The sequence below is a fragment of the Cervus elaphus genome, chromosome 23, assembly GCF_910594005.1.
Source record: "Cervus elaphus chromosome 23, mCerEla1.1, whole genome shotgun sequence".
Taxonomy (NCBI): domain Eukaryota; kingdom Metazoa; phylum Chordata; class Mammalia; order Artiodactyla; family Cervidae; genus Cervus; species Cervus elaphus.
The window spans coordinates 10,808,927-10,832,306 of NC_057837.1; the positions used below are offsets into that span (position 1 = coordinate 10,808,927).

At 44.2% G+C, this 23,380-nt stretch overlaps 3 protein-coding genes across 11 annotated transcripts in view; 2 read left to right on the top strand and 1 right to left on the bottom strand.

The window, feature by feature from the left end:
- LOC122682154 (ninein-like protein) overlaps positions 1 to 23,380 on the top strand; it is a 705,741-nt gene that overhangs the window by 538,466 nt on the left and 143,895 nt on the right. Inside the window, exons 19-22 of one of the 8 annotated variants that reach the window (XR_006337232.1) lie at positions 1,657 to 1,773; positions 1,858 to 2,028; positions 3,223 to 3,336; positions 11,165 to 11,269. Coding sequence is in view for 6 of the 8 variants with exons in the window: in XM_043884955.1 (XP_043740890.1) it covers positions 1,657 to 1,773; positions 1,858 to 1,987; positions 3,223 to 3,336; positions 4,667 to 4,858 (553 nt within the window). In the remaining 2 variants the exon portion in view is untranslated. Of the gene's footprint in view, positions 1 to 1,656; positions 1,774 to 1,857; positions 2,029 to 3,222; positions 3,337 to 4,666; positions 5,634 to 11,164; positions 11,280 to 23,380 lie in introns of those variants that run through there. The other 7 variants (XR_006337233.1, XM_043884955.1, XM_043884956.1 and 4 more) reach the window with 7 other exon arrangements.
- Positions 1 to 23,380, bottom strand: part of LOC122682160 (ankyrin repeat domain-containing protein 26-like) — a 371,465-nt gene that overhangs the window by 154,771 nt on the left and 193,314 nt on the right. The window lies entirely within an intron of this gene.
- LOC122682180 (ninein-like protein) overlaps positions 1 to 23,380 on the top strand; it is a 333,523-nt gene that overhangs the window by 24,302 nt on the left and 285,841 nt on the right.

The window sequence follows — 23,380 nt, forward strand, 5'->3', positions numbered from 1 at the left end:
AAGCTGCAATGAACATTCCTAGGCAGGTGTTTGTGTGAATGTAGGTTTTCATTTCACAGGATAAATGCCCAGGAGAGCAATTGCTGATCTGCACCACAGTTGCATGTCTAGTTTTATATGAAATGGCCCAGCTGTTATCCAGAGCGGCTACTAACAGTTTATGTTCCCGCCAGCAGTGTATGCTAGGTCCAGTTGCCCCACATCCCTGTCCACACTGGGTGTTGTCGCTGTTATTTTAGCCACTCCAGTAGGTGAGTGACACTGAGTCAGAACAGCTAGAGTGGGCTCTAGTTGGTTATCTCCTTCCCCTCACTGATTCCGGCCTGGTAGAGAAGGAGGTTTCCCTTGAGGGCAGAGAGCAGAACGCTCTGTGTCTTCAGAACAGTCGCCGTCCTAGTCTTCTCAGACTCCGTACAGAATGTCACAAGCAGGCGGCTTAAACTACAGGAGTTTGTTTCCCAACCTTCTCAAGGCCAAGATCAAGGCGGGGCTGGCTTGGTTCCCATGAGGCTCTTCCACGCTTGTGGGCAGCCCCCTCTCACTGTGTCTCCTTATAAAGTCACTGTCCCATTGGATGAGGACCCCACCTTGTGAGCATCTTTAACCTTAATGACCTGTTAGCAGCCTTGTCTCCAGACATCGGTGACTTTGTGGGCCCGGTTCAACCCACAGCAGCCACTCTGATTAGGCCTCCAGCCTTTGACTCCTGGTGAGCTGTGATGCTCTTCACCTGTTCTTCTTTCCGGTCTCCAGAGCATTGGTTTGCCCCGTGACTTCAGTTCTCTGATGGATCTCAGAAGTGTTGTTGACTCTCAGTTACTCAGCTTTTTCTTTGTTCTTGTTGGGAGGGTGGGAGTGACGACTTCCAAACTCTTTCCAGGCTGGCGCGGAAATGGTGTTTTGTTTCTCACATGGGTTTCTGCACGTTCACTGTCAGGACATAGAAGCATAGTAGATTTTCAGCTGCCGACCTGTGTTCTTCCTGACTTCCCAATCACTCTGGGAGTTCTTTTGTCGCCTCTGGTTTCTCAGACACCTGCTGTACCCTGGAGAGAGCTGCAGTTCCCATCTGTGTCTTCCTACCGCTGCCTGCCTCTCCCCGAGCCTGGGTGATAAGGTGGGAATAGCCGCCCTGGGGCGACAGTGATGCCCCCGCCTAGCTGTGCGTGAACCCTGCTTCTAGGCTCAGAGGGCTTCAGACCCTCAGCCTCCAGAGAAATTGCTAGGGAAAAGCAGAGGAGCAAAACATGGTTTGTTTGAAGCTCCGTCTCAGGAGTGTCAGCTCTACATTTAGAGGGAGGCTGCTGTACGCGGCTGGTGTGGGTCCCGTTATGGAAGGAATTAAACCCAGCAAAGAACCCAGGTGGTAAACAGGACAGAATAACTTGATCCTCCCAGGATCCGGCATGAGGTCACTGGGAGGGCTACAGGCAGGGCTTCCAGGCTCTCAGGTGCAGAAGCATCCCTGAATGGAGTTTGTGTTAGTCTCTCAGCCCTATCCAACTCTTTGTGACTCCATGGACTTTAGCCTGCCAAGCTCCTCTGTCCGTGGGATTCTCCAGGGAAAATTACTGGAGTGGGTTGCCATGCCGTCCTCCAGGGGATCTTCCCAACTCAGGGACCAAATCTGCATATCCTGTGTCTCCTGCATTGCAGGTGGATTTTTTACCGTCTGAACTACCAGGAAATGGAGTGTGGGCATCAGATAAATGGACTCTTTAGAAATCGTGAGCTTTCCTGGACACGCCCTTACCTTGTGGGGTGGCCTACCAGGTAGAGATGCAGTTTTCTGTGCCCGGTGGTGACCCTGAAGGTCTGGGCAGTCACCCCACAACTGCTGTGCCTTTTCCCCGGCAGCTGTATGGAGCCACCCAGAAGCTGTGGCTGGCCCGGTCCCAGCACGCCCAGCGGGTGCAGCAGTCGCAGGAGGAGATGGCACAGCGCGTGCCCACAGGCCGCGTGGCCGAGCTGCAGCAGCTGCTGGAAGGGGAGCAGCGGGCAGCTTGGCAGCTCCAGGAGGAGGCGCAGGTGAGTGGGGACAGGGCTGGGGGGCCAGCTGGGGGTGACGGAGGGGGTGAGTACGATCTCTGGTGACTTAGCCACAAGCTGCCCAGGTGCCAACAGGAGGACGGCCCGACAGCCCTCCCGCCACGTGGGATGTTTATGGAAGCCACGGTACACGGCTTCTGCTGGGAACTGGTGAGTCTTGAGTGGCCGACCCTGAAGTCCCCCAGCCTGTTTTCTTGGCTGAGTGTGTCTGCAGCCAGCCACACACGTGACCTGGTTCCAGAACTGAAAGGTGGTGATAGAAGGGCCCCAGCAGAGAGATGGAAAGGGATAGCTCTTCAGGAGTGCAGGCAGGTGCAGAGGTCCTGAGGTGGGCTACGCTTGGCGTGTTCAAAAGCAGCAAGGAGTAGGGGGCTGGTTGGACATGGGGTCAGCACAGTGACAGCACGGACTTGGGGAGCCCTGCTGTGTGCCAGCCTCTCATGGAGAAACAGAGTTGCTGCCTTAAAAGGGCAGCAGAAGAGTGGCTCAGAGCATGCACTGCAGGGGACTGGATCCTGGCTCCACCACCTGAGCCGAGTGATTTAACTGAGTGAGTGATTTAGCCCTCTGTGCTCCGATTTCTTTGAACCTCTGGAGGCAGTGGTTCCCACCTCAGAGCAGTCTCTCAGGCATCAGTGAGTGAGCACCTCAAAGTGCGAGCCTGGGAAGCACATTTGGGTCCTCAGAGTTCATGGGTCAGTGGGAGGGTGAGGAGGGGCAGAGGGCCAGGTGCCTTCCTGAGGAAAGAATTTGTGCAAGATAGGAAAGGTGGGTAAAATCTGACAGTTGTAAAACACAAATTCTAACGAAGAATGGCCTTATAGCATTATGCAGCCACGATATGCTGGAGCGACATTTAAGCTAGGACAGATTATTGACAAAGGAAATTTAGTCAGAGATCCTCGAGAAAGACTATTATGTTGGGGGACACTCAACTTTGAGTCATGTAGGATTAAAATCCTACGACAAAAAGTCTCTAATCTGCTCACACTACAGTGAGAAATGCAGCTTTGTAGCTTGTGAGACATTTCTAATGATCCCTCCCTATGGATGAAAGGTTAGCCAGATGCTCAGATTTTGTGCACTTCAGCTGATTTCCATTCTGAAGTAAAGAAGCCTGAGATGATTCGTTTTAAAGTGAACCGTGTTGATCTCTAACCTCCTCTTGTTCAGGAAGCACATGAAAAACAGCTGGAAGCAACAGAAGAGCAGGTGGAGGAGGTGGAGATGACTTTGAAGAACATGGAAGTGCTCCTCCAAGAGAAAGTGGGTGACCTGAAGGAACAGGTGAGTGATGGACGCCGCATTTGGGCGTCCGGGTAAGTAATGAGGGAGACAGGACCCAAGAGAACCCTGTGTCCTGCGGAAGTGCTGAGGAGGGGAGAGGAGGGCAGGGAGAGAGGGGAGAGAGAGGCCTTGCTGTCCTGTGAGGTCTGCTTGGTGCTCCGGGAAGTGAAATGTGAGCATCTGTGGAAATACTTCTCTACACAGGGACCAAATGTGGTTTATCTGGAGCGCCCTGGGCCGCGGGTCCCCAGTTCTAGTCTGTCTGTGCAGGCTGCCCGCTCCAGACCCCCACTCCTCATCTGTGAAGCCCCTGCCCTGCCCGCACCGCCACCCTCCAGCCTTGTCTGTCCCCAGGTCCTCACTTTCCTTCCCGGCCGTCCGGCTCTTGGTGAACCCACTACCCTCCAGTCACTCTTGGCAAAACCTCAACCCCAAGTAAATCTTAAGGCTCCTACATGCCAGGGGTACATCCTCAGAGTAGATAGTGGCTTCTCTGGTGGCCTCGAGATTCTGCAGGACCTAGCCCCTTCCCCTTGGGCCCTTGCCCAGCCGGCGTGGCAGCTCTGCCTTCCTCACGGGCCTCCTGGCCGTTCCTGTCACCCCCGCATGTGGGGGCCTTTGCCTGGGAGGTTTACCCAGGCAGCCTCCCCCACGTCCCCCATGCTCCTGTCAGGGCTGTCTGTTCACCTCAGACTCACCGTGTGTCTCCCGCCCGGGTTCTCTGAACACACCAGCTGACCCTGCGTGCTCTGCTGGCTCCTCCCGTTAGAACACGTGCCTGTGGGAGCAGGGCCGCGGCCGGGCAGCACTTGGCCCGCAGAGCTGCTCAGTAGCTACTTGAGTGAGTGAACTCAGCGCGGACTGTCAAAGCCCAAAGCCGGGACCCCTGCGTCTTTGCATCTTGACCGTGTGTCCTGTGTCCCCATCGCTGGAGCCCCTGTCGGTGTCGTGTGGGCGGCACCCAAGGAGCCTCAGCGCGTCCTGCTGACATGGTGGGCCTGCAGAGCCCGCTGAGATAAGCCAAACAGTTTGGGTGCTCCTGACAGTTTCCTCGTTGTCTTTTGGAGGCCTCCAGATTTGGGTCTTCTTGTCTTCATTTCGTGGTAACCCAGTTTGTACAAAGGTGGCTTAAATTTTCTCTACCACATAGTTCGTCAGTTTCCTCTCTCATGCCAGGATAACAAAACCTGTCATTGCATCCAACATGTCTCTGATTTGTAAGGTTCCCCAAGCTAGTCTGAACGCGTGTGGAGGAATAGGAAGGGAGAGCTGGTGGCGTGGCATGGCTGCGTGAGACGTACAGTACACTGTGGCTTTCTCCCCTCTCCAGTTTGAAAAGAGCACAGGATCTGATCTGCTGCTCAAGGAGCTCTATGTGGAAAATGCCCACCTGACAAAAGCGCTTCAAGTCACTGAGGAGAAGCAACGAGGCACTGAGAAAACGTCCCGATTCTTGGATGGAAAAGTTAGAACTCTCAGCAAACTCCTCAGCAAGATTGCTGAAGCTTCCCTCGCTGTCTAGACTGCTTTTCTTCCTGGCGTTCATTTTGAAGGAACGTCTATTAAAGTAAACCACTGTGACACCGTAACTTATTGTGGCTCACTGGCTGACCACCCCTGGATAAATGAGGATTGTGATTCTGTTTACCCCACAAGCATTTAATGAAGGGTTGTGTGCCAAATGCCTGGGAAACACGTTGGAGAGGACTATTTTTTTTTTTTAGTGGTCCTTGGGTAACTTCCAGAGTTACATTCCGAATTTTGCTACTGAAAAACAAACCAGATTATGGGGTTCTCAGCAAGGTAAATGGTAAAATAAAGCAATTTTAATCTTGCACTTCTGACCTTGGCTACAGAGATTAAAATGTGAAGTCAGGGCTCTGTAGTTTTACCATTGCACTGTTAGTTCTATGGGTTTAGTCTCTGGCATTCTCGATGGTGGATCGGTGTAGACACTCCAGAAACGCTACACTTTCTGTGACTTTCAACTAGCGATAAGGGATAGAGGAAGGAAGCCTTTTTGTCAGGGCCTGTTCCACCACGAGGGAGGTCTAGACAGTGCTGGTGTTTCAGAGCTGTGGACTCAGGGAGGATGGTATCGTATCCATTGTGAATGCAATCTTTTCCTCACTGAAATGTCATCACACTGCAAAGTGTATTATATGTTAAAAACCAGGAAAAAAGTACAGTTTTATATTCAAGATATACATAAATTATGATCATTTGGTTGATCAGAATTAACTACTGTAATATGAATTTACTGTATCTGCAATAAAATCCTTTTCTATTAAAATAGATTAACTTCTAAATATTTTTTAAACTAAAATATTTCAAACATATAGAAAAATAGTTCTATAGGAAACATTCATATGTATTACATAAACATGCAGATGTGTTAAGAACATTGTTACAACATCTTGGACAGAAGCCCAGTCCCTGTTCTACTGCAGCCAACCTCTTTTCCCTTCCTGGTGGCAACCGCTCTCCTGAGGCTGCTGCAGGCCCCCTCCCCTCCATCTGTCTGCACATTTACCGTACGTGCTTGAATGAGAAAAACCTTAAGCCACTGGAAGAGATGGAAAGCTCAGATCTGGGGTAGGAAGACTCAACAACATAATGTGGACTCTTCTCTCCATGCACCTATGGTTGCTCAACCTATGACAAAGAGGCAAGGATGGACAGTGCGGAAAACCCTCTTCAATAAGTGGAGCTGGGAAATCTGGACAGATCCGTAAAAGAATGAAATTGGAACATTCTCTGATACCATACAGCAAAGTATACTCAGAATGCATCAAAGACCTACATGGAAGCTTTTAGAGGAAAACATAGGCCGAACACTCTTTGAGGGAATTCTCTGGCAGTCTAAGGGTTAAGACTCGGCACTTTCACTGCTGTGGGCCTGAGTTTGATCCCTGGTCAGGGAACTAAGATCCCATAAGTCGCATGGCACAGCCAAAAAAAAAGCACTCTGACATAAATTGCAGAAATATCCTTTTTGATCCATGTCTTAGAGTACCGAAAATAAAAACAAAAATAAACACATGGGAGTTAATTATACTTAAAAGCTTTTGCACACCAAAGGAAACAATAAACCAAACAAAAATCTAACAAGGACAAAATATTTGCAAAGGAAGCAACTGACAAGGGATTAATCTTCAAAATATGCAAATAGCTCTTGTAGCTCTATGTCAAAAAAAAAACACAAAAACCAAAAACCCAGTTTCAAAATTGGCAAAACAAATAAAAAATAGAAATGGGCAGAAGACCGTGATAGACAGCTCTCCAAAGAAGACATACAGATTGCCAGTAGGCACATGAAATGATGTTCAGTATCACAAATTATCAGAGAAATGCACGACAGACCTGCAATGAGGTATGACATCACACTGGTCAGAATGGCCATCATCCAAAAGTCTACAAATAATAAAGGCTGGAGAGGGTATAGAGGAAAGGAAACCCTCCTACATTATTGGTAAGACTGTAAATTGGTACAGCCACTCTGGAGAACAGTATGGAAGTTCCTTAAAAAGATGAAAATATAATAGAACTACTGTATGATCCAGAAGTCCCAATCTGGGGCATATATCTGGAGAAAACTAATTCAAAAAGATACACATACTCCAGTGTTCATTCGAAACTCCCTTCCCATCCAAGGTTGCCACATACCATTGGTCAGAGTGGCCCGTGCTATGCAGTAGGAAAGACGATTGAGTTTTCCACCTTGGATCCATCACTTACTGTCAGATGGCTTTGGTGAGGCTACTTAACCTTCCCTGAGGGGAGCAGCTCCTCAGCTTCTGCTGGAGGAACCAGGAGATGGGTTCCCCTCTGTCCCCTCCCCGGCAGCACATGCCTTGGCCCTGGTCCACTGGTACTTTGTCTTGTCCAGGCAGAAATGTTTAGGCCTGAGTCCTGCTCCTCTTCAGTCGAGAACCTTCATCATTAGCCTTCCTCTACTCACCATCCTGGTCAAAGCTTCTTGGTCCCTGCTTTTCCTCCTATCAGACGCTCTTTCCCCAAGTAGGCTAGATTCCCTGTTAACTCAGTTGGTAAAGAATCCACCTGCAATGCAGGAGACCCTGGTTCGATTCCTGGGTCAGGAAGATCTACTGGAGAAGGGATCGGCTACCCACTCCAGTGTTCCTGGGATTGCTTGGTGCTCAGCTGGTAAAGAATCTGCCTGCAATGCGAGGGACCTGGGTTCTATCTCTGGGTTGGAAAGGTCCCCTGGAGAAGGGAAAGGCTACCCATTCCAATATTCTGGCCTAGAGAATTCCATGGAGTGTATAGTCCATGCCTTAGCAAAGAGTCAGACACGACTGAGCGACTATCACTTTCACTTTTCATGCTTTTTATAAATGGCCTTTATTGTATTGAGGATATTTCTATTTTATTGTATTTTTTTAAAATCATGAATGGGTTGTGAATTTTTTCAAGTGTTTTTTCAGCGTAGTCTTACTTTTACTTCTTACTTGAATGTTGGTAGCATTGCTGTCTGAATCCATTTCGTCCTAAGCTTTTAGCTTTTGGGAGGTTTTTTTTTTTTAATTAATATTTGAATCTCCTTATTTCTTATTGGAGTGTTGAGTTTTTCTACTTTTTCTTGTTTTAGTCTTGACAGATTGTATGTTTTTCAGAATTTATCTAGGTTTTCCAGTTTGCAATTGTTCATCAATAATAATGGTCCCTTATGATTATGCTCCTTTACTTCTAAGGTATCTGTTGTAATGTCGCTTTCCTTTCTGTTTCTTTCAGTTTCCTCTCTTTCCTTCTTACCTTAGGTACGGGTTTATTGATATTGTTTGTTTCTTTCAAAAAATGCGTTTCCAGTTCTTGCACATGCACACTGGGCATTCTGGCACACGGGCAGTGTGTTTAGAGGCGTCACTTAGCGACGATCATTCTGGGATGCAAGATTCCAAACCGTTGAGCTTCCCAGCTGGGGGGTTGTGGCGGGACGGCTCTGGCTTACCTCTAGTGCTCGTGTTGGGTTTAGGGGACTGCGAAGAGCCGAGGGGGAGGTGAGGTGTGTTTGGAGTCTGTAGGCTCTGCGATGAAGAAGCTTTTTGGCTTCAGGAGTAAGAAGGGCGTGTCACCCTTCGGCTCCTCCATCAGCCTGGGGAGAGACAGAGGTCATCATAAAACCAGCTTCCAGCCCTGGTACCACATCCGAGACAAGGACCTCCGAAAGATTCACAAAGCTGCCAGCGTAGGCAACGTAGCTAAAGTGCAGCAGGTCCTGTTGCTTGGAGAGAATGGCTTGAACGAGAAGGACAAGATGAACAGGTAAGCGGGGAGGAAGGGCCTGGCAGGGGTCCCTCCTGTGAGTTTCCCCTCCAAAGCTTACAGACACCTTTGTTGGATCCAGCACCCCACAGACTTGATAGGCTGCAAAAGCCTTAGTTACTTTCAGATCTGCTAATAATTCCCCTTATAGAGCACTTTACTGGTCGTTTTAAAGTTATTTAACTGAACGTCAGTAATCACAGAACTGAAATGAAACATGAATAGCATCTTTTTTCCTTCTTCCTCTTCCTCCTCTTCATTTGTTGTTATGCATGCGTTAACATGATCTCCTCTTGAGTAAGAGCTCTCAAGTTCTATAGCCCTCAAGAAATCTTCTGGAACTCCCTAGCTCTCACATTGTTTTTCTCATGTGATTTATGAAAATTCTTCCCACTGATCATCCATTGTGGATATTGACAGTGGACAGATTTTTGATGTTGTCGGCATCTTATTTTTAATGTACACATTTTTATACCATAATGTTACATATTACAGAAAAGTACATAGTGAAAAAATAATCTCCATGGCAGATCAACTTCTGGATTAAAAATTCTTCAGATACAATGCAATATCTGTTTTATATCAGTGTACGCTTATGTGTATATGTTCCTTGCTGAAGGACCTTAGAAGACAGCTTTGAAGTAGGAAGCTGGCTGTGTCCTTGAAGAGCAGGACATTTTCCTAGGGTATATGGTCTTTCCATGTTTAAACTAAAGACACAGATCGTGGTTTTAAAGATTTTGGGTTAGACATGCTGTCTTTAATTGTTGTGATGAAATTAAAAGTTTTGTGTAGTAGGCAAAGATTTGCCCTTTTAGATATCAAAATTTGCTGGATGACATTTTCTATCAGAAAAGATAAATTGTGTGTAGATGGTGTAGAAATAACCTGGTAACTATTTAGATAAAAGTAACTAGATTTTTTATCTCACCAAAAAGTTTCGAATGGAGTATGGATCAAAAATTTTAAACACACAGAGTGAGAAAAGTACCAGAAGACAACTGAAATTCCTACTTATACATTTTGCACACTGACAAAGACCTTCTTTTTTTTCTAGTTCTACTGGTTATTAACCTTAATATTTTTTTAATTAGATGGTAATTGCTTTCCAATGTTGTGTTGGTTTCTGCTGTACAACATCATAAATCGGTTGGGAATATACATATATCCCACCCCAAGGACCTTTCTAAGAGTGATTTCAAAGCCAAGAATTGTGGAGTTTCCTGGGTTTCGGCACCAAAAAACAAAAAGAAGAAAACCAGAAATCTGCAAGTTGATTTAGCAACCCCCCAAATTTAAAAATGTCTGTAGAGCAAGCTGTCTGTAGGGAAGTCGGATGAGCAGACAGGGCTTGTCTTTCTGGCACTCATAGGAATGTGGCACAGATAAAAACTATTTGTCACTTTCAATTTAACGTAGAATTTTTTGTGAGGATTGGTATCCCGCGACAACTTTCAGCCTTTTCAGAAGTCAAGGGAATCTTGAGAATTTCCTGTCCGTCCAGTGGTTAAGACTCACTGCTCTGGGCCCAGGGTTCGATCTCTGGTGAGGGAACTAAAATCGTGCAATCTACAAGGATATATTGTCCAACATGGGAAATATAGTTAATATTTTATAGTCACTTTAAATGCGGTGTAACCGTTCACAGTTGGGGATCACTGTGTTGTGCACCTGTATTATATAATAATATATAATATGCATCATCTCTAAGGAAACTAGACGAAAACCCCTCATGGTTATTAGACAACCGGAAAGACGAGAAATGAACAAACAAAAATGCTACAATTTACAGTTGTAATGTCTGTGAATTATAAATTATATTCCAATGTCAGAGACGTTAAAATGTGAGAAAAGGAGCATATTAGAATCATCGAAGTACAATGTTGTCTCTAATCCTCTAAACATATCTGCAAAGGAGGTGTAATGTCCTTTGACTTCATTCAGATGTTGTCCTTGTAAGGTAGTAGTAGTAGTAGTAAGTATGATAATATAATCTAACAATTACTAGCTGTTATCTGTGCCGGGAACAGTTCTAAACCCTGTGCATGGGTCTCATTTAAGCATCACAGTGCTGTCCTGTGAGATAACCACTCCTCTCTCTTCATTTTGTTGGTGAGGAAATTGAGGTACAGAGAGGGTGAGCGACAGCTAATAAGTGACAAAGTCAAATTTAAACTCAAGTTGAGCTGAATCTCAAGGTCTCGCGCATACTATTCAAGTAGCCTGTTCTTTCATTACTGTGTAAGAGGAGCTAAACCCACTCCAGTGTTCTCGCCTGGAGAATCCCAGGGACGGCGGAGCCTGGTGGGCTGCCGTCTATGGGCTCGCACAGAATTGGACACGACTGAAGCGACTTCGCAGCAGTAGCGGCAACAAGAGGAGCTAAACGAATAATATCCTGCTCTTTCTCCAGAAGAAAATGAAATATTTGTTTTAGAGGCATACGAGTACTATGCTGTTGAGTGTTTTCAATCACACCAAGAGTTGTTTGTTTTGAAACAGTTACACTACATTTTCCTAAGAACTTGTCTTGCTTTCGTAGGACTGCGCTCCACTTGGCCTGTGCCAATGGCCATCCAGCGGTGGTGGCTCTCCTCCTGGAGAGAAAATGCCTGCTTAACCTCTGTGACAGTAAAAACAGGACCGCGCTGATGAAGGTACGGGGCAGCGACCCGTGTCCACATGAGATGGGTGTGATTTAACTACTGAGACTAACAATGAACTGATCTCGTTGAAATAGAGGGAACTGGTGAACTTGTGGGCTATTTCCTTTGAATTCCTAGAACTCACACTCTTGTTTCTTGGCACAACGCTGACAGGCCGTACAATGCCAAGAGGAGGAGTGCGCGACTCTGCTGCTGGAGCACGGGGCCGACCCAAACCTCACGGATGCCAGTGGCAACACCGCGCTCCACCACGCTGTCTTTTGCCAGAATATATCACTCGCAGCAAAGCTGCTTTCCTATGACGCCAATATAGAAGCCAGGAACGAGGTATAGCTCAACTAACTTTATTGACAAAATATTGGCAAAGCATTTTTCTAAACTGTAGTGTTTTATTGATAACAGGATGTAAATAGATAGAGTGAGTAGTGTCCAGCAGGCCCTGTTACCATGGAAACAACTCCAAAGCCAAGTCAGGGGTTGGGCGGAACATGTCAGAGCCCACAGAAAGGGCAACGCTGTCTCTCTCAGCCACCTTCTACCCCAGAAGGAAGATTTTCCCACTAGAAAGTGCTCAGGAATGGGTGGTAGGCTCAAGTCCTACAAAGAATGAAGGCCTGGGGAGAGTGAAGTGATGTGGTGGGTGGCTGCTTCCAGGGGCTCAGGGAATGGGCACAGCTGCTGGGGGAGGGATGGGGGTAGGAGGAAGGAGAACCAGTGCCCAGCAGGGGGAGCTGGGGGGTGCAAGTGGGCCAGGGAGGCAGCAGGCCTGGAGCCCTGAGCCCTCCAGGACCCCTGTTCTGAGATCCGGTGAAGTGGGTCAGGTCATGTTTGATACCAGCAAGGGCGTTTACTTGTGCTGGTGACCACTTGGTTCACCAGGTACACACCTCGGGTCTCCCACACAGCCCTGGGGGGCTGCTCGGCGGGGCTGCAGCTGAGTGTGGGGAGCTGGTGATGGTGAAGCTCGGGGCTGCAGCTGAGTGTGGGGAGCTGGTGATGGTGAAGCTCGGGGCTGCAGCTGAGTGTGGGGACCTGGTGATGCTGAAGCTGCCCCTTCTGCTCTTTCTCCTGTGGCTGCAGCCCCGCCAGGAGCTGCAGAGAGAGCTCCCCGACTCTCACAGCTGGGCTCAGTTTTCCTTGTTTGGAAGGTCCAGCCTTCCCTGAGTGAAAATATTTTGAAAGCACTTGATTGTCTACGATGTCACTTTAAATCACGATATTGCTCAAGAAGCATTAGAGGGCAAAGCGTTCTTTTTTGTGTTTCTGGCAGATATTTGTGATAACACAGCAATTGTTAAAGGTAAAACTTTTTCCAAGTATTTTTCCCTTACTGAAAAAAAAGTTTTTTTCTAATTAGTCTAAAATAACAGAGTAATGCAAAATTTGCCTAGAAGTAGACTTTGTCTTAAAACTCAAACAAGCATTTGACAACATAATAGAAATGTTGCTGTTGTTAACACATTCCAATTTTATGAAAAAAATGATTTCTATAAAAATGATTTCTCTCTCATTGCCCAAGGCTTCAGAGGCTAAAAGGAAAGGAAAACGAGCGAGCAGCTGAAAGACGCAGATCAGGCTGGAATTTTGGCAGTTGGGGAAATGCCAAGAAGAGGGTTTTTTTTTTTTTTTTTTTATGTATTTGGCTGTGCTAGGTCTTAGTTTCAGCATGCAGGGTCTAGTTCCCTGACCGGGGATTGAACCCAGACCCCCTACACTGTGAGCGCTGAGACCCAGCCACTGCACCACCACAGAAGTCCTGAGGTTTTGGTTTTGTTGTTTTCCCCCTTCAGTTTATGTATTTTGCTAAGGTGCTTTTCAGTTTCAGGTATAATAGTTGTTATTTTGAGAAAGAGATTGAATGAGTTGGAGACTTGCCTAGGTATCAATTTTAGGAAGACTCTGCAGAAATCAGATCAGCAGTGAAAAGGTGGTGATTAAGTTGGAAAGAAGAGAGAAGAACAAATATTGAACAGAACTATTATCCTATTCTGGCAGAAACAGCCAGTTAGATAAGAGTCTAGACTCTGCTCTCAATCTAGAAGGTCTTGATGGAAAGGAAGGGGTTTATAAACAATGAGATCAGGTTGCCTTTTGTGTTTATTAGTCCCTGTTCTACCATTATTTACCCAGGAAAATTTAATTCTGTTTTGATGACTCTTGCCTCTTACACTTTTCTTTTCTCTTCAAATCCTCAAGTAAGAGAAGGGATTGGCCATGTGGGTTAGAGATGAGACTGGAATGTTTGCTGGGCTAATTCTCAGCTAGATTGGTGAAAACCACAATCCGTTGAGAAAGTTGATAAAAAAATTTACAAACCTAGGCTGTTCCCTGAAGATTTTGATGGAATAAATCGAGGAAGGCCTGGACTTGTGTATTTAGAAATATTTCCTTGAGATTCTGATAGGATCCTTGGTGAAGAACTATGGAGTGATTAAGTATAATTTCTAGTGCACCTATCTCAAAAATAAGTAATCTATAGAAGAGTTGGAGTTTGATCAATGCTAGCTACTTCCATCAGCTCCCTCCTTTGCAGCAATATTAGCCTGACTTTTTCCTCTGCCTCTGTGATTGAGAAGTTAAAAGGAACATTTTTGGCAATATCTATTGGCTTGAGTGATATAACTCCTTTTTCTTCCAACCACTAATTATTCAGTGACACTCCAAGCGTCTTTAGAGATTTGCTCATGGCCAAGTCACTTCATCTGTAGAGTCTGACCCTTTAAGAATTTTACACCTTCTGTTACAAACCAGGTCATTAGGTCAACAATGTTTGTTACCAACAGGGTTTTCCTGACTGCGGTAACAGTAATTCATGAGCCTTCTTTTGGTGTCAGCAGGACAGACTCTTGCAGTGTGTCTGTTAGATTTGCTGAGCCCTGGCATAAGCGAGAGGACAGCTTTAAACATCAAAACCCATGAAGTTAGTCCAGATGGGGATTGTTTGAATCATTTACTTTCAGCAGTCTTAGGAACTCACTAACTATTTGGTTAATAATCTGGGAGAATTCTAGAAAGAGATTGTAGTTTTAACAAGCAGTGGAAACATTCTTCAAGTGGGAATTTTGAGTCTTGTTTTTTAAATTTATTTTAATAAAATTATGAGTCAATAGCAATTTTTATTACATATTGAGACCCACTTTTCTTGTGAACCACATGATACTCAAGAAAGGAAAGCTTTCACATACAAATATTTGCTTTATACCCACCTGTTTGGAAACAGCAAAACGTTTTAAAAGCACAAATGGGCTACAGACCAAATGTGGTCCTTGGTTATGTTTAGCTTACTTACCTCCACAAGCTCAGTCAACATTTAAAATTTAGCAAACTCATGCTGATGTCTGTGTTTCAGGCTTCTCAGAGACCCAAATCTGGTCCCCCTTGAGCCCATTCTACTGTTTGGTCTGCATGTGTAGGCCTCCCCTTCTGTATGGGGCGTGTGTTTGCGGGTTTGCCAGCCTCACCTGGCTTTTTCACTTAGGTCACCAGGTTTCCCCCTGCATAAGCATTTGAGTTTCCAATTCTTGATATATAGTTTATTTTGATAACTATTTCGAACTTTTAAAGACAGTCTAATTAATCTATAATTGATTCCATATTTTAAAAGAATCTCTTAAGGATGGGATTGAATTTTTCAAATTAGAATTTTTAAGTTGGTTGTGGCGGTTTCACACTGAATGAGTCTCCCAGACACACAGGATTATGAGAGAGAGCGTGGGGAGAGTTCACGGAAGAGCAACTCCCCGAGAAAATGCTGAGTGCATATTTATTGGTAACTTACCTTGTAATCCTTCACTAAGAGCCGTAAAGCAAGACAGAGACCAGAACTCTGGGATTAAGGAAGCTTCTTCCTGGAGATCTGGAGGTCATCACATGAGAGCCGTCAAGAAAGGTCTTTGAAGATAAGCGGTGTTGTTCTGCATCAAACAGCATCTAGCTAATGCTGACCTGTCAGTTTAACTTTTTTTTTTTTTTTTAATTTTAATTTTATTTTATTTTTTTATTCTTTGAATCAGCCATGGATTTACATGTATTCCCAATCCCGATCCCCCCTCCCACCTCCCTCTCCACCCGATTCCTCTGGGTCTTCCCAGTGCACCAGGCCAGAGCACTTGTCTCATGCATCCCACCTGGGCTGGTGATCTGTTTCACCATAGATAGTATACATGCTGTTCTTTTGAAATATCCCACCCTCACCTTCTCCCACAGAGTTCAAAAGTCTGTTTGTATTTCTGTGTCTCTTTTTCTGTTTTGCATTTAGGGTTATCGTTATCACCTTTCTAAACTCCATATATATGTGTTAGTATGCTGTAATGTTCTTTATCTTTCTGGCTTACTTCACTCTGTATAATGGGCTCCAGCTTCATCCATCTCATTAGGACTGGTTCAAATGAATTCTTTTTAATGGCTGAGTAATATTCCATGGTGTATATGTACCACAGCTTCCTTATCCATTCATCTGCTGATGGGCATCTAGGTTGCTTCCATGTCCTGGCTATTATAAACAGTGCTGCGATGAACATTGGGGTGCACGTGTCTCTTTCAGATCTGGTTTCCTCAGTGTGTATGCCCAGAAGTGGGATTGCTGGGTCATATGGCAGTTCTATTTCCAGTTTTTTAAGAAATCTCCACACTGTTTTCCATAGCGGCTGTACTAGTTTGCATTCCCACCAACAGTGTAAGAGGGTTCCCTTTTCTCCACACCCTCTCCAGCATTTATTGCTTGTAGACTTTTGGATAGCAGCCATCCTGACTGGCGTGTAATGGTACCTCATTGTGGTTTTGATTTGCATTTCTCTGATAATGAGTGATGTTGAGCATCTTTTCATGTGTTTGTTAGCCATCTGTATGTCTTCTTTGGAGAAATGTCTGTTTAGTTCTTTGGCCCATTTTTTGATTGGGTCATTTATTTTTCTGGAATTGAGCTTCAGGAGTTGCTTGTATATTTTTGAGATTAATCCTTTGTCTGTTTCTTCATTTGCTATTATTTTCTCCCAATCTGAGGGCTGTCTTTTCACCTTACTTATAGTTTCCTTTGTTGTGCAAAAGCTTTTAAGTTTCATTAGGTCCCATTTGTTTATTTTTGCTTTTATTTCCAATATTCTGGGAGGTGGGTCATAGAGGATCTTGCTGTGATTTATGTCGGAGAGTGTTTTGCCTATGTTCTCCTCTAGGAGTTTTATAGTTTCTGGTCTTACATTTAGATCTTTAATCCATTTTGAGTTTATTTTTGTGTATGGTGTTAGAAAGTGTTCTAGTTTCATTCTTTTACAAGTGGTTGACCAGTTTTCCCAGCACCACTTGTTAAAGAGGTTGTCTTTTTTCCATTGTATATCCTTGCCTCCTTTGTCAAAGATAAGGTGTCCATAGGTTTGTGGATTTATCTCTGGGCTTTCCATTCTGTTCCATTGATCTATATTTCTGTCTTTGTGCCAGTACCATACTGTCTTGATGACTGTGGCTTTGTAGTAGAGTCTGAAGTCAGGCAGGTTGAATCCTCCAGTTCCATTCTTCTTTCTCAAGATTTCTTTGGCTATTCGAGGTTTTTTGTATTTCCATACAAATTGTGAAATTCTTTGGTCTAGTTCTGTGAAAAATACTCTTGGTAGCTTGATAGGGATTGCATTGAATCTATAGACTGGGTAGAATAGCCATTTTGACAATATTGATTCTTCCAATCCATGAACATGGTATGTTTCTCCATCTGTTTGTGTCCTCTTTGATTTCTTCATCAGTGTTTTATAGTTTTCTATGTATAGGTCTTTTGTTTCTTTAGGTAGATATACTCCTAAGTATTTTATTCTTTTTGTTGCAATGGTGAATGGTATTGTTTCCTTAATTTCTCTTTCTGTTTTTTCATTGTTAGTATATAGGAATGCAAGGGATTTCTGTGTGTTAATTTTATATCCTGCAACTTTACTATATTCATTGATTAGCTCTAGTAATTTTCTGGTAGAGTCTTTAGGGTTTTCTATATAGAGGATCATGTCATCTGCAAACAGTGAGAGTTTTACTTCTTCTTTTCCTATCTGGATTCCTTTTACTTCTTTTTCTGCTCTGATTGCTGTGGCCAGAACTTCCAACACTATGTTGAATAGTAGTGGTGAGAGTGGGCACCCTTGTCTTGTTCCTGATTTCAGGGGAAATGCCTTCAATTTTTCACCATTGAGGGTGATGCTTGCTGTGGGTTTGTCATATATAGCTTTTATTATGTTGAGGTATGTTCCTTCTATTCCTGCTTTTTGGAGAGTTTTAATCATAAATGAGTGTTGAATTTTGTCAAAGGCTTTCTCTGCATCTATTGAGATAATCATATGGTTTTTATCTTTCAATTTGTTAATGTGGTGTATTACATTGATTGATTTACGGATATTAAAGAATCCTTGCATTCCTGGGATAAAGCCCACTTGGTCATGGTGTATGATTTTTTTAATATGTTGTTGGATTCTGTTTGCTAGTATTTTGTTAAGGATTTTTGCATCTATATTCATCAGTGATATTGGCCTGTAGTTTTCTTTTTTTGTGGCATCTTTGTCTGGTTTTGGAATTAGGGTGATGGTGGCCTCATAGAATGAGTTTGGAAGCTTACCTTCATCTGCAATTTTCTGGAAGAGTTTGAGTAAGATAGGTGTTAGCTCTTCTCTAAATTTTTGGTAGAATTCAGCTGTGAAGCCATCTGGTCCCGGGCTTTTGTTTGCTGGCAGATTTTTGATTACAGTTTCGATTTCCTTGCTTGTGATGGGTCTGTTAAGATCTTCTATTTCTTCCTGGTTCAGTTTTGGAAAGTTATACTTTTCTAAGAATTTGTCCATTTCATCCAAGTTGTCCATTTTATTGGCATAGAGCTGCTGGTAGTAGTCTCTTATGATCCTTTGTATTTCAGTGTTGTCTGTTGTGATCTCTCCATTTTCATTTCTAATTTTGTTGATTTGGTTCTTCTCCCTTTGTTTCTTAATGAGTCTTGCTAATGGTTTGTCAATTTTGTTTATTTTTTCAAAAAACCAGCTTTTAGCTTTGTTGATTTTTGCTATGGTCTCTTTAGTTTCTTTTGCATTTATTTCTGCCCTGATTTTTAAGATTTCTTTCCTTCTGCTAACTCTGGGGTTCTTCATTTCTTCCTTCTCTAATTGCTTTAGGTGTAGAGTTAGGTTATTTATTTGGTTTTTTTCTTGTTTCTTGATGTAAGCCTGTAATGCTATCAACCTTCCCCTTAGCACTGCTTTTCCAGTGTCCCATAGGTTTTGGGTTGTTGTGTTTTCATTTTCATTCATTTCTATACATATTTTGATTTCTTTTTTGATTTCTTCTATGATTTGTTGGTTATTCAGAAGCGTGTTATTTAGCCTCCATATGTTTGAAGTTTTAACAATTTTTTTCCTGTAATTGAGATCTAATCTTACTGCACTGTGGTCAGAAAAGATGACTGGAATGATTTCAATTTTTTTGAATTTTCCAAGACCCGATTTATGGCCCAGGATGTGATCTATTCTGGAGAATGTTCCGTGTGCACTTGAGAAAAAGGTGAAGTTGATTGTTTTGGGGTGAAATGTCCTCTAGATATCAATTAGGTCTAGCTGGTCCATTGTGTCATTTAAGGTTTGTGTTTCCTTGTTAATTTTCTGTTTAGTTGATCTATCCATAGTTGTGAGTGGGGTATTAAAGTCTCCCACTATTATTGTGTTACTATTAATTTCCTCTTTCATACTCGTTAGTGTTTGCCGTACATATTGCGGTGCTCCTATGTTGGGTGCATATATATTTATAATTGTTATATCTTCTTCTTGGATTGATCCTTTGATCATTATGTAGTGTCCTTCTTTGTCTCTTTTCACATCCTTTATTTGAAAGTCTATTTTATCTGATATGAGTATTGCGACTCCTGCTTTCTTTTGGTCTCCGTTTGCATGAAATATTTTTTTCCAGCCCTTCACTTTTAGTCTGTATGTGTCTCTTGTTTTGAGGTGGGTCTCCTGTAGACAGCATATATAGGGGTCTTGTTTTTGTATCCATTCAGCCAATCTTTGTCTTTTGGTTGGGGCATTCAACCCATTTACATTTAAGGTAATTATTGATAGGTGTGGTCCCGTTGCCATTTACTTTGTTGTTTTGGGTTCACGTTTATACAACCTTTCTGCATTTCCTGTCTAGAGAAGATCCTTTAGCATTTGTTGAAGAGCTGGTTTGGTGGTGCTGAATTCTCTCAGCTTTTGCTTGTCTGTAAAGCTTTTGAATTCTCCTTCATATCTGAATGAGATCCTTGCTGGATACAGTAATCTAGGTTGTAGGTTATTCTCTTTCATTACTTTCAGTACGTCCTGCCATTCCCTTCTGGCCTGGAGGGTTTCTATTGATAGATCAGCTGTTATCCTTATGGGAATCCCTTTGTGTGTTATTTGTTGTTTTTCCCTTGCTGCTTTTAATATTTGTTCTTTGTGTTTGATCTTTGTTAATTTGATTAATATGTGTCTTGGGGTGTTTCGCCTTGGGTTTATCCTGTTTGGGACTCTCTGGGTTTCTTGGACTTGGGTGGCTATTTCCTTCCCCATTTTAGGGAAGTTTTCAGCTGTTATCTCCTCGAGTATTTTCTCATGGCCTTTCTTTTTGTCTTCTTCTTCTGGAACTCCTATGATTCGAATGTTGGGGCGTTTCACAGTGTCCCATAGGTCCCTGAGGTTGTCCTCATTTCTTTTGATCCTTTTTTCTTTTTTCCTCTCTGCTTCATTTATTTCCACTATTTTATCTTCTACCTCACTTATCCTATCTTCTGCCTCCGTTATTCTACTCTTGATTCCCTCCAAAGTGTTTTTGATCTCATTCATTGCATTATTCATTTTTAATTGACTCTTTTTTATTTCTTCTAGGTCTTTATTAAACAGTTCTTGAATCTTTTCAATCTTTGTTTCCAGGCTATTTATCTGTAACTCCATTTTGTTTTCACGATTTTGGATCATTTTTATTATCATTATTCTAAATTCTTTTTCAGGTAGATTCCCTATCTCCTCCTCTTTTGTTTGACTTGGTGGGCATTTTTCATGTTCCTTTACCTGTTGGGTATTTCTTTGCCTTTTCATCTTGTTTAGATTGCTGTATCTGGAGTGGGCTTTCTGTATTCTGGAGGTCTGTGGTTCCTTTTTGTTGTGGAGGATTAACCCAGTGGGTGGGGTTAGACGATTGGCTTGTCAAGATTTCCTGGTTAGGGAAGCGTGCGTCAGTGTTCTGGTGCGTGGAACTTGATTTCTTCTCTTTGGAGAGCAATGGAGTGCCCAGTAATGAGTTTTGAGATGGGTCTATGTGTTAGATGTGACCTTGGGCAGCCTGTATGTTGATGTTCAGGGCTATGTTCCTGCGTTGCTGGAGAATTTGCGTGGTATGTCTTGCTCTAAAACTTATTGGCTCTTGGGTGGTGGTTGGTTTCAGTGTAGGTGTGAAGGCTTTTGGACAGTCACTTATTACTTAAAGTTCCATGTAGTCAGGAGTTTTCTGGTGTTCTCAGGTTTTGGGCTTAAGTCTCCTGCCTCTGGATTTCAGTTTTATTCTTCCTGTAGTCTCAGGACTTCTCCAACTATACAGCACTGATAAGAAAACTTCTAGGTTAATGGCTAAAAGATTCTCCCCCGTTAGGGACACCCAGAGAGGTTCACAGAGTTACATGAAGAAGAGGAGAGGGAGGAGGGAGATAGAGATGAGCAGGAGGAGAAAAAGGGGGACTCAAGAGGGGAGAGACAGATCTACGCAGCTGTCTGTTCCCAGAGTGTTCTCCGTAGCCCAGTCACCTACAAAGATTCATAGAATTGGATTGGGAAGAGAAGGGGAAAGGAGGAAATAGAGGTGTTCTGAGGTAGAAAACAGAGAGTCAAGATTGGGAGAGAATAATCTTCGGTTTAAAAATAGGGCTTCTCTTCTTTTTTTTTTTTTTTTTTGTAAGGTTATAGTGTATTGAAAATGAAAATTAAGGAGTAGTAGAGGAGTACTAGAGGACTTTAAAAGAAATAAGAGAAAAAGAAAAATAGAAAATAGAAGAGAAGAAGGAAAGAAAAAAGAAGAAGAAAAAAGAAAAAAAAAGAAAGAAAAAGAAAAAAAAAAAAAAGAAAGAAAGAAAAAAAAAAATTTTTTTTTCCCCCCCTAATTAAAAAATCGTAGAAGTCTATGGAAATGAAAGTTAAGGAGTAATGGGGGAGTAATAGGGGATTTTAAAGGAAAATAAAAGAGAAAAAATAAAAAATAAAAAAAGGGAAAAAAAAGAAAAAAAAAAAAGAGAAAAATGTAAAATTGTATCTAGGAGTTTCTCTGGAGCTGTTGCGGTCACTGTGGGTTCGGCTCAGTTTCAGATAGCTCCTCGTTGCAGCTTACGCTTCTCGATATCTACAGGCCTCTTCCGGTGTAGTCAACGTTTCCTAGAGGGATTTTAATCTGTTGCACCAGTCCCTTCTGAAGCGGTTCCCTTTGTTTATTTGGCTTCTGTTTGCCGGTCTCTTCAGAGCCTCATTTCCGCCCTGACACAGGCGGGCGGAGGTGGACTCTTACTCAGGTAGCTAGTTCCGTCGCGCTGCTGGGAGGGGCTGGCGCTGCCGGAAGTGGCTGGCGCTATGGGGACGGGCTTGGGCTGCGGGGTCGGGCTGGCGCTGCCGGGAGGGGCTGACGCTGCCGGAAGTGGCTGGCGCTATGGGGACGGGCTTGGGCTGCGGGGTCGGGCTGGCGCTGCCGGGAGGGGCTGACGCTGCTTTCTCCGTCTGCGCTGCTCAGGCTCCCGGCTGCTCTATATGGAGCGCGCCCCGCGCTGCGCGAGGCTCCAGCCCTTGGGTGTTCCACAAAAGCGCGGAGCGAAAAGCTGCGCCTGCTCTCTGTGCCTTTCCCGTCAGAGCGGTCCAGGCAGCCAGGGGCTTGGTGGGTGCACTCTCCCCAAGTGTGGCGCGCCCCCTCCCTTCCACCGACCCAGTTTCAGTTTCCTCTGGCGCCAGTCGGGTGCGCGCGCCTTCTGCCCTCCGCGTCCCCAGCCCCAGTCCCCGCCCGCGCCGGTCGGGTGCCTGCGCCCTGTGTCTCGCCGCGACCTTCCCCTACCCCCTGCCTCCTGCCTCCGGCGGGGCTGGGCCGGTCCGCAGCCTGCGAGCTCCTCTCTGGACCCTCTCGGTCTCTTTGTTCTGCGAGCGGCCGGCAGTGTGTTTGGGCCGGTTAATATACTCTCTCTCTTTTGGTCTCCCACAGTTCAAGTTGGCAACTCACAGAAGCTCCCTCCGATTGTCCTCAGGGCTCTCAGGCCCGGACCCTACCCCAAGCAATGCCGCCTAAGAGTTCCCGGGAGGGATCTCCGTCCTTAGCTCTTTTGTCTCACTTTTTATCTTTTATATTTTGTCCTACCTCCTTTCGAAGACAATGGGCTGCTTTTCTGGGCGCCTGATGACCTCAGCTAGCGATCAGAAGTTGTTTCGCAAAGTTTGCTCTGTGTTCAGTTATTCTTTTGATGAATTTGTAGGAGAGAAAGTGATCTCCCCGTCCTACTCCTCCGCCATCTTGGCTCCTCCCTCCTGTCAGTTTAACTTAAGGGCGGGGGAAGGAACAAGCAAAGGAGAATGAATAAGATTAAATTTCAAGAGACTTTGCTGAGAAAGCCGAGAAACATGGTGCCCACAGTTGGTTTTTTTGGAAGAAAAGAAAACAACCTTTCTCTTTGCATGTTCATGTAGAGGATAACATTCCCATTAGAATGTCTGTAAACCTCATGAGGTTACTCTTGGTCATCCTTGGATAGGTTATGCATGCTACAGATAATATGATGTATTCCTGCCTCAGCATTGCTCCTAAAATATGCAGCTACTAAATCAAGTAGCTAATTGATTCTCTCTGGAGGAGTGTTGAGACTAGTAATAGAGCAAGTAAATACTACAATATTCCTGATAAATACTATGATAGAAGCAAAGATCCTTGGAACCAGTAAATGTTGAAAGTGAGTTTTAGAGAATGACTCTGTGGTTCATCTTTGGAAGAGGGAGAGGAGGAGCATTTTATTCTTTCCCTTTTCAAAAGACGTATTTGGCTGCACTGGGTCTAGTTGTGGCAGGTGGGATCTTGCGTTTCGGCACTTGGACTCTAGTTCCCTG